This window comes from Nematolebias whitei, chromosome 1 (genome assembly GCF_014905685.2).
Source record: "Nematolebias whitei isolate Nwh7 chromosome 1, NemWhi1, whole genome shotgun sequence".
Lineage (NCBI taxonomy): Eukaryota > Metazoa > Chordata > Actinopteri > Cyprinodontiformes > Rivulidae > Nematolebias > Nematolebias whitei.
Window position 1 is genome coordinate 21,792,599 of NC_056498.1, and position 11,398 is coordinate 21,803,996.

General features: G+C 38.1%; 1 protein-coding gene across 1 annotated transcript in view; it reads left to right on the forward strand.

Annotated features, from left to right (window-relative positions):
- si:ch211-163c2.2 overlaps window positions 1-11,398 on the forward strand; it is a 22,714-nt gene that overhangs the window by 8,571 nt on the left and 2,745 nt on the right. Inside the window, exons 3-11 of the mRNA XM_037688614.1 lie at window positions 3,162-3,422; window positions 3,733-3,991; window positions 4,330-4,514; window positions 7,630-7,929; window positions 8,256-8,513; window positions 9,075-9,323; window positions 9,503-9,604; window positions 10,647-10,706; window positions 11,149-11,209. Of these exons, the coding sequence (XP_037544542.1) occupies window positions 3,162-3,422; window positions 3,733-3,991; window positions 4,330-4,514; window positions 7,630-7,929; window positions 8,256-8,513; window positions 9,075-9,323; window positions 9,503-9,604; window positions 10,647-10,706; window positions 11,149-11,209 (1,735 nt within the window). The remainder of the gene's footprint in view (window positions 1-3,161; window positions 3,423-3,732; window positions 3,992-4,329; window positions 4,515-7,629; window positions 7,930-8,255; window positions 8,514-9,074; window positions 9,324-9,502; window positions 9,605-10,646; window positions 10,707-11,148; window positions 11,210-11,398) is intronic.

An 11,398-nucleotide genomic window follows, 5' to 3' on the forward strand; every position in this document is an offset into this window, starting at 1 on the left:
CAGGGCCCGAGAGGGAACGTAAGGTTCCAGAAGCTCAGAGAGGTACAAACAATTACAATTAAAAGAAAACAATTAAAGGTTAATTAGTTAACCACAGGCAGCACGGTGGCGCAACTGGTAGAGCTGCTGCCTCTCAGCGAGCAGGTCCTTGGTTCAAACCCCGGTCCAGGGGCCTTTCTGGGTGGAGTTTGCATGTTCTCTCCGTGCATGCATGGGTTTTCTCCGGGTACTCCGGTTTCCTCCCACAGACCAAAAACATGCATGTTAGGCTGATTGGTAACTCTAAATTGTCCCTAGGTGTGTGTGAGAGAGTGAATGTTTGTTTGTCTCGTTTGTCTCTATGTGGCCCTGTGATGGACTTGCGACCCGTCCAGGGTGTACCCCGCCCCTCGCACAGTGATTGCTGGACATGGGCACCAGCAACCCCCGTGACCCAAAATGGAATAAGCGGGTAAAGAAAATGGATGGATGGATGGATAGTTAACCACAACCTAAAATATTTCCAGGGGACAAATAATAGCAACAACATGCCTCAGGCACATAACAAACCCAAAAAGGAAGAAGTGGGTAAAGATAATGGATGGATGGATGGATAGTTAACCACAACCTAAAATATTTCCAGGGGACAAATAATAGCAACAACATGCCTCAGGCACATAACAACCCAAAAAGGAAGAAGTGGGTAAAGATAATGGATGGATGGATGGATGGATGGATGGATGGATGGATCGATGGATCGATCGATCGATCATAAAACCACACCAAGCCCACGCGTGCAATATTGTGCAATGCACCAGCTGCAGCACTACTCTCTTCACAGTTTGATTAACTGCTGCACTCTTCTTTCTTTCCTCATCCTCTCAACATGGGCAGTACAACAGCTCAGTGGTTAGCACTGTTGCCTCACAGCAAGAAAGTCCTGGGTTCAATCCCTGGTTGGACCTGGGGTCTTTCTGTGTGGAGTATGCATGTTCTTCTCATGCCTGTGTGGGTTTTCTCCGGGTACTCCAGTTTCCTCCCACAGACCAAAAACATGCATGTTAGACTGATTGGTAACTAAATTGTCTCTAGGTGTGAGTGAGAGAGTGAACGGTTGTTTGTCTCGTTTGTCTCCATGTGTCCCTGTGATGGACTGGAGACCCGTCCAGGGTGTACCCCGCCCCTCGCACAGTGATTGCTGGACATGGACACCAGCGACCCCCGTGACCCAAATTGGAAGAAGCGGGTAAAAGATAACGGATGGATAAACTTACTGCCTCATCCTCTATAAGTAGATTGACACATTTTATATTGTACATTCTTATTTAGTTTTATTTGTGCTATATGATTAGTAAAACTGAGATGGGCCCGACCCACACATTAAGCACATTATTATGGCCCAGCCCAAATTTGGGTCGGGCCGGGCTTCGGGTACGAGTTAGAAATAACAGCTCTATAAGAAGAGAAGATCAAGAATCCCAAGATAAAGAAAACAAGGCATTCAGACCAAAAGTGAAACTACACCAGATCTTAAACACAAAGAACATCAAAAAGTAAGTGAAATACACAGATCATCACAGCCGGCTGCTGTTGCTGCATCAGAAAATACTTTCTGTCTTTGTCAAATCTGTTCTGGTGAATCTGTTTGTTTATTTTTATATGTGGTAATGATGAAAGCTAAAACACAAAAATACAATTTGCAGAAGCAAATTGATCTGAATTCTTTTTTTTCAGTATTATTTATTTCATTTTGAACATGAAAAATTCAACAAAACATAAATAAAAATGTAACTTTTTCCACCAAAATATTCTGTAAACAAAACAAAAATGTTTAAAAAGGGAGCAGGAAGAAGCAATGGCTTATCAAGTCCTGTCCACAAGTTTACATACACATTCTGAATCAATAAATACATAAATACATACATGTCCATACGTGCATATACATCAATATACATGCAGATGCACTTTTACTCTCATACCACATACAGCTCAAAGCTTAATAGGAAAACACACAGATTAAGAAATTAACCGTTGGAATAACGTCATTTTGTCTTATTCGGTTTTATACACATTAATTTTGTACTCGTTATATTTTCTCTTGAATCGTGCAATTTTTTTACTTTGCTTAATCTCTTCATCCAAGCCGTTCAAAAAAATCCCTCCATGAACTGATGTGTACATGCTTTTTAAGAGTGCTGCGAACACAGGGTTGCTATAAATTACATCTTCCTCTGAGTTCATACCTTCCCTCTATTCTTAAATAAGTTCTGAATATTTTTGGGAGCATTTTGTTTTTAACTTTGAACATCACCTGTGCAGTTTTAAATTATAACAAGTCCATAAATATCACATGTTGTGATTTTAAAAAAGTTGATTGATGTGTTCACGACACCACAGTTTGTTTCATTGATTGCTATGATATTAAATCATTTCCTAAACTGTGCCAAATATTAATTCATGTTCTGAAAATTAACATATAGACTTCTGCTATTAAAGTGTATGAGTGAAATTCCATAAACATTATTGATTGTGTCATTTTACTGTTGCTCATTGTAATAATAGCAACAGTTGGTCTCCATTTTATTTAATACATTATGATCAGGAGCTATCTGGTTTTCAATATCTAACATGTATCTTATGTTAGTTCTGATATAAAATTGTTAAATATCCTCACGGCAGTAATGCCTGTGATATTTACTCTGATATTTAGTTGTTTAGTAGTTTTAAAGATGGAAAATTCACTGGTACGTCTCCAGTTCCTTCATCTCTCAGATGACTAGAACTTTGGCCTGATCTGTAACTCCAGGTTTATAAATACTTTATAGCCAGATGTCCATGAGGACTGTGTTTAAATCTTCCAGTTCCTCTTCATTGACAACATTTCTCTTTGGTGTTATTATAACAGTTTAATGGAGAAGGTCCTATCAGTCATGTTCAAAGGAAGCCTGGACCTTGTGGAGTCTCTAAATTTATCACATTGCTTTTCATTTTTATCCTGGTTTGAAATGTTTCTATTGTGTTGAGCTTTTTTTCATGTTCAAGTTTTAAGCGTAAGATAAACATTAAACATCATTCATAGTTGCATATTTGTGGAGAAATGATAAATTTTTGTTCATTCTTACTTTTACTGTTTAGTTCATGTTTCTTTCACAGTCCTAACTAAATATTATTTATATGAACAGTTTCCATTAAACCAAGTGTGATCCTGAAACCCAGCTGGTCCCAGATCTTCAGTGGTGAGACAGTCACTCTCAGATGTCAGATCCAGGGAGGAGGAACTCATTGGACGTATGAATGGAGAACACCCAACAGAAACTCTCCAACATCCAGTGAATACAGGATCAGCAGAGTTACTTACTCTGACAGTGGAGAATACAGATGTTATGTTAGAAGTGGCGATCATCAGACAGGCTGGAGTGATGCCTTCAGACTCTCAGTGTTACGTGAGTCAAGTTGTTATTCATTTATACTTAAATGAATAAACAGCACTCAAGAGTATAATTTCTTTAAAATGTAAAAAAGAAACAAACCTTTGCAAATATATTTACACTATTTCTTATGTTAGTGGAAAAAACAAAATTCAATGAAAACTGAGTTTGGTTATAAAAACAGTCTAATGTGTTTTATCAATCATTAATTTATTTTTTGGTTCCAGAAGATAAAAAATCAGGTGATGATGTGATCATTTTAATAATTTTTAAGTTGTTGACAATTTAATGTGTTTGTTTGTTTTTTATCCAAACTCAACATCAGCCACACCCAGAGCCACAGTGAGTTCAGACAGAAGCATCATCCCAGCAGGAGACAGAGTTAGACTGAGCTGCTCAGTGGACACATCTGAAGGTTGGAACTTTGACTGGTTCAGACGAGAGTCAGAAACTTCTCCGTCCATAAAATACAATAAACCAGACAGAGTCACAGAGGGAGGTCTGTACAGCTGCAGAGGAGGAAGAGGAGATCCAGTTTACTACACACAAAACAGCTCTGAAGTCACCATTTATAAAACTGGTGAGTTCAATTTATTCTGAAGTGAAATAATTTACTCGTCTGAAACATGAAACACATCTGTCTGTTTGAAAAAACAATTGTGTAACTTTTAATTATATTATTTCTTCTTACATTTTCACCTAACAACAGTTTAATAAATCAAACTTGATGTCAGAAAGTAAACAAACATCATGTTGTTACTTTATATGTTGATATGAGTATTTGTCTCTTTTTTCAAAGCAGTTCTTTTCAGTTTTGAGACCACATTTTACTTTAGATGTTAATTATTAAAAATAGCAGTTAGTTATTTTAATTCAGTTATTGTTTCAGTCAAAGTCAAAACTAATTATTTTATATGAACAGTTTCCTGGAACCCAGCTGGTCTCAGACCTTCAGTGGTGAGACAGTCACTCTCAGATGTCAGATCCAGGGAGGAGGAACTCAGTGGACGTATGAATGGAGAACACCCAACAGAAACTCTCCAACATCCAGTGAATACAGGATCAACAGAGTTACTGAGTCTGACAGTGGAGAATACAGATGTTGTGGTAGAAGTGGCTATCATCAGACAGACTGGAGTGATGACTTCATACTCTCAGTGTTACTTGAGTCAAGTTGTTATTTAGTCATAAACAGCAGAGTAAAATGTCAAATTAAAGTAAAAAGAACACAAACTTTTAGTTAATTTACATTATTTCTTATGTTATTGGAAAAAAATATTCAATGAAAAATTAGTTTGGTCAACAGTTTTATTGTCATGTTACAATCAAATTGATGAAACATCAGAAAGATGTCTGAAACATAAAATAAGTTTTGTTAAAAGATCAGAAAAAAATTGTTTTTATAAGCTAGATGTCAAAGACAAATCTCCATTTCATTGAATGTTATGGACAAGAAAGTTGAATTGATTGATTGACTGAATTGAAAAAAGAAAAAACTACAAAAAATAAAGTAAAATGGAATGTGTCATTTGAGTGAAACGACACATAATTTTCATCTAAACCTTTTTGATAATTTTGTCAAAGTGTTGTATGTTAAGATTATTAAAAGCAGCCACTAAGAAACACAAGCCAGTGTAAATTTTGTGCTGGTCCCAAGCCCAGGTTAATGGTGAGGGTTGTGTCAGGAAGTGCATCCAACATAGAACACGTTTGCCAAATCTATAATCCAAGTTCTTCAAAGTGAAATTGTACCAGATCGGTCCAGGCCCGGGTTAACAACGACCACCACCAGTGCTGTTGACAAACAGGGTGCCGGCGGAAATTGTTCTACTGTTAGTGCAAGATCACGAGGAGGGAAACATGTCAGGAGACAGAAGGAGAAGATGAAAGTCAAGAATGTAGGACTGAGGGTTGCAACTCTAAATATAGAGACAATGACAGGCAAAGGTAGAGAGCAGGCTGACCTGATGCAGAGAAGGAAGGTAGATGTTTTGTGTGTCCAAGAGAACAAGTGGAAGGGCAGCAAGACCCATTACCATGGGGTGGATAGAAAGAGAAATGGAGTAAGGGTGGTCCTGAAGGAGGAGTTGGCAAATAATGTAGTAGAGATGAAAAGAGTGTCAGATAGGGTGATGTGTCTGAAGGTAGAAGTAGAGGGTCTGATGCTAAACATTGTCAGTGGTTATACTCCACAGGTTGGATGTGACATAGAGAAGAAAGATAAATTTAGGAAAGATCTGGATGAAGTGATAGAGGGTATTCCCAGGGAGGAGTGAGTGGTGATCGGAGCAGACTTGAATAGACATGTTGGTGAAGGAAACAGAGGGGATGAGGAAGTGATGGTTAGGTTTGGTATCAAGGAAAGAAACCAGGAAGGACAGATGGTGGTGGATTTTGCCAAGAGAATGGAAATGGCTGTAGTCAACACATAATTCCAAAAGAGGGAGGAACACAGCGTGACCTATAAGAGTGGAGGAAGGAGTACGCAGGTCGACTACATTCTGTGTAGAAGAGGAAACCTGAGGGAGATTGGAGACTGTAAGGTTGTGGCAGGGGAGAGCGTGTCCAAACAGCATCAGATAGTTTTGTGTATAAAGACTGTTGTTGTGAAGAAGAGAAAAAGACCAAATAGTGCAAGCTGAAAAAAGAAGAATTTAGTGAGAAATTCAGAGAGGAGTTGTTAAAGACTCTGGGTGGTAAGAAAGAGCTTCCAAGTGACTGAGCTATTACAACAACATTAATGAGAGACAGGTAGGAAGGTACTTGGTGTGTCATCTGGACAGAGAATGGATGTTGAGGAAACCAGGTGGTGGACTAGTGAAGTGCAGGACGCCGTCCAAAGGGAGAGGTGAGCCAAGAAGAAATATGACAGATAGAGGACTGAAGAGAGGAGACAGGAATATAAGGAGATGAAACATAGAGCAAATATTAACTAAGTAAGTAAACTTTTTTTATAAAGCACCTTTTTACAGACACCATCTTTGTTTTGAGGATGCTGATGGACAAGTATTCAAGGATTCAAGGATTCAAGGATTCAAGGATTCGAGTTTATTTGTTGTCATTCGCATCACATGTGGTACATGTGGTGGAACAAAATTGTGTACACAAGGTCCCAGTTACATCCAACAACAGGAAGAACATAATTGTAAAATAAACAGTTATAAGGAGCTAAGATGTAAATTAAGAAATGCGCTAAACTAAGAACACAAAAAGAAACAATATGCAGAACAACAGCAGCAAGAACAAGTCTGTGTGAGTAGATGAGTATGAATGAATTCAACAGCATGAAATATTCAGCAGCATCAGCTTTTAGAAAGTACAGAGAGGATCAGAAAGAACTCCATTGTGTCTTTGTGGATTTAGAAAAAGTATATGACAGGGTGCCGAGGGAGGAGGTGTGGTATTGCACGAGGACATCTGGAGTGGTAGAGAAGTATGTTAGACTTGTACAGGACATGTATGAGGACAGCAGGACAGTGGTGAGATGTGCTGTAGGAGTGGCAGATAGCTTCAAGGTGGAGGTGGGATTGTATCAAGGATCAGCTCGGAGCTCCTTCTTGTTTGCTCTGGTGATGGACCGACTAACAGATAAGGTCAGGCAGGAATCCTTATGGACTATGATGTTTGCAGATGATATTGTGATCTGTGGTGATACTAGGGAACACGTGGAAGAGAACTTGGAGAGGTGGAGAGGTATGCACTTGAAAGAAGAGGAATGAAAGTCAGCCGTAGTAAGACAGAGTACATGTGCGTGAATGAGAGGGAGGAGGTGGAACAGTGAGGCTACAAGGAGCAGAGGTCACAAAGGTGCAGGACTTCAAGTACTTGGGGTTCACTGTCCAGGAAATGGGGAGTGTGGTAAAGAGGTGAAGAAGAGAGTCCAGGCAGGATGGAGTGGGTGGAGAAAAGTTTCAGGAGTGATTTGCGACAAACAGGTGTCAGCGGAGCTCGAAGGAAAAGTTTATAAAACAGTTGTGAGATCAGCTATGTTGTATGGTCTGGAGACAGAGACATTAACAAAAAGGATGCAGAGGACAGAGTGAGGTGGAGGAGGATGACTCACTGTGGAGACCCCTGAAGAGGGAAAAGCCGAAAGAAGAAGAAGAAGAAGAAGATGCTAAGATCATTAACATATCATTTACGAGCCAAGTGATTCTTAGTATTTAATGTTATGAGTTTAGAACAGATCAAGATTTACTCTCAGATCTTCTCTGTCCAACAGAGAAACCTCAGCCTGTCCTCTCTGTGTCTCCATCATGGCTGAGTCCTGGAGCCTCAGTGACTCTGAGCTGTCAGGTCCATCATCCATCTGCAGGATGGAGGTTCTTCTGGTATCAAGTCGTTCCCAAACCATTGAGCAGCAGTTACAACTATGAGCTGCTGTCTGGTCACTCCAATGGGACTGAACAGAACTCCTACATCATTCATGGACAGAAACACACAGCAGGATATGTGTGCAGAGCAGGAAGACAACCAGAGTATCTCACTGATTACAGTCAACCAAAGTTTGTCTGGTCTGAAGGTCAGTTTTGTTTCTGTGCTCTCAGTGAGATCAAGTTATTGTTTCTTTGACACTCAATGGTTTGTAATCTGCAAGAAAATTATATTTACAAGCAGTTCTCATCTTGACAATAAGACCACATTTTGTTAATTTACAGCAAGAACATTTTGTTGGTAAAATAACAGAACAGCAGAAAATATGAGTTACTTTAAATTCTATTGGTTAGATCTTTGAAACCAGTTTTATTAATTATCATTCTGTATGCAGCAGATTTTAAAAATTATTGTTTAATATTAACATTTATTGTTTCCATCCCTGGTTCAAGTCTCTTTGAGTTTTTCTCACAGATGTTGATCCAGCAGCGTCTCTCAGTGTGAATCCTGACAGAGTTCAACACTTCAGTTCTCTCTCTGTCTCACTGAGCTGTGAAGGAAACTCTACTGAGTGGAGAGTGAAGAGGTTTACAGATACTGGTCTGTCAGACTGCTCCATCTGGAGAACACGGACTGGATCCTCATGTACCACAAAGCTGTACTGGTCTGGAGTGTTCTGGTGTGAGTCTGGATCAGGAGAGTTCAGCAATGCAGTCAACATCACTGTACAGAGTATGTTATCATTTCTTAGAGTTTTCTTTAACTTCGGATATCACATTCTTAGTTATTGTACAGATTAGTCATAAACTGGAGGGTTGATGGTGAAAATGGGACAAAACTGCAGCTTGAAGAATTCAGGAACTTTATTAAACTGAAACAGACTGAACTAAACCTCAGTTCATCTTATACTGGGAACAGATTTTAAACTTGTTTTGTTCTAAACTTGTGCGTGACTTTGAGCCTGATCCCATGTGAAGATGTGAGATCTTGTGATGTTTTATTGCTTAAAATATCAGAGTGACTTTCAGCTACTTCCACACTAAATATGAGCTCAGTATCTGTAAAATTGTCTAAGTCATATGTTTTTGCGTTTACTCAGGTGTCTTGGTGCAGAGAGTGTTGTACATGAAACGTGTTGTAGGTTTTAATAAAACGTGTCTCATGAAACATGTTTCAGATTCAGTAGAACAAAATCAAATGTCAGAAGTTTTAACATAAAAGGCAACGTTGTTGATCCTCCATGAGCCAGATGTTTCTGAACATGAACACCAGCTGACTGAAGCTGTTTTGCAGATCATGATGGTGGTATCATCCTGGAGAGCCCCATCCATCCTGTGACTGAGGGAGATCCTGCGACTCTGAGCTGCAGACTGAAAAAACAAGAACTTTTTTCTGATGTGATTTTCTATCACAACAACAAACTTCTCCTAAATGATGGAAGAGGGGAGCTGAAAATGTCTGCAGTGTCAAAGTCAGATGAAGGTTTCTACAGGTGTGAACATTCAGGAAAGAAGTCACCACAGAGCTGGATGTCAGTTAAAGGTGAGGCGGGTTAAAATATTGGATGCTTTTAATTTGGTAAAATTTACACTTTGAGAAGAACAAAAAAAAAACTGACTTTTTGTCTGTTTAAGCTTGAAGCTGCATTTTTTATGTATAAAAAAAATAAAAAATCTCCATAAAAATATTGTTTATTTGTTTTTGTTTCTTATTTACAACAGCTGTTCCAAGTTCTTTTTCTCCTCTGCTGATTGTTGGACCTGTTATTGGAATTGTTCTCATTATTTTCGTGCTCTTATTGTGGCGCTGCAGACAGCCTAAAGGTGAGACTCTTCTCTTCTGATTCTGGATCAGATTGTTGATTAAAGAACTGTTTGAATTATTCAAACATGCAGAGACATCTTGATTTATGAAGCGAACTAGCAGAAGGATTATTTGAACAATAATCTAACAACAAATATCTTTTTCACAGCTTTATGCTGCATCAGGTCAGTTTGTCAAATTTTCATTTTTATCACTGGCATGAGATATCAGATGTTTGTTTTATCATATTACTTTTTTGTTTTTAGATCCAAACCATCAGAGAGCAGTCAGAGCTGCACCACGAATCATGGAGTCAACCAGACTGATGGTCATGAATACAGCTCTGCTCTTCAGGGTCAGGACATAAAGCAATTTCTCTCTAATTATATATAAAAATATATATATTCTTAATTGTCTTAAAATGTGACCAGTGTTTGACTCATTGTTTCAACATTTTTTCATAAAAAACAATCAGAAGTCTAAAGCAACCTAAATTAAACCTGGACCTGACAAAAAGTCATTTCTCTTGACACATTACATTTTCTTATCAACACATGAAAAGAGAAAATATCCAGAGTTTTTCCTCTTACATTAAGCTAATTTAAGAAAGGACTTTCAGCGAGTAACGGCAGATAAAACAAAAACAAAACATTATTGGGTTGGCTGTCGTGTGTGTGTGTGTGCATGTGTGTGTGTGTGTGTGTGTGTGTGTATATATAGAGAGAGAATTTTTACAACTTTCTATTTATTTTTTAATGTGCTCATTTTACTTTATTTTAGATACTTCTTTCCATGAGTTCATCAATTCTTCTGAAATCACAGGAAATGGTAAAGTATCTTCTAGAAGGAGTTTAAAAATTTTAATCTGTGTGATTTAAGGAGCCAGCTAATCAGTTACTGATATAATATCCTGAAATGTTTCCGCTGCAGTTGAATCCATAAATGTGACTTACTCAGTGATTGAAATGAAAAACAAAGGGAAAAAACGTGAGTTTAAACACAAACAATGACCAACATGAGAAAAGTCTCAACCTTCATGTGTTTTGTTAATGATTTCAACAGGGAGGCCTCGTGAACCAGAGGAGGACGTTGTTTACTCTGAGATGAAACCAGAAAGTTCAGGTAGAGTCAGTTCCAACAATCAGTCTTTGGACTGAAATGTGACCTCATGTCATTGAACTACAACTACTACTGATAATTAGAGGAGTTCAGATAGTCATCTGCCTTGATTACATCTACAGACTTCCTCTATCCAGAAACTGAATTATCTGTGGCATTTTAGAGGTTATTGACACAAATTTCATATTTTTTATGTATTAAAAAACTGGCTTCACATTCACAGAATATATAAAATCTGATACAGTTTGAACAGAAATCTAACATGAAGTCGCTTTCTATATTTATCATGTGACAAAAAAAAGATCAGCATTCCAAATTCCTTTTGTTTTGTTTTTTGCACCTGTCAGTCTGTGCAATTATGCTAATGGGTGTACATAATGAAATATGAGCTATAGATTATTTTAAATATGAGCTCAACTGTCCTAAGATCTGTTTACTGCTTCAGGTTTCACTCCAATGTACGCTGAGATCAACCGTCAACATAAAGCCAAAAAAAAAGACAAAAGGTAAAGTACAGGTCCTTCTCAAAAAATTAGCATATTGTGATAAAGGTCATTATTTTCCATAATGTAATGATAAAAATGAAACTTTCATATATTTCTGATTCATTGCACACCAACTGAAATATTTCAGGTCTTTAATTGTTTTAATACTGATGATTATGGCATACATGAAAACCCAAAATGCCTGTCCCA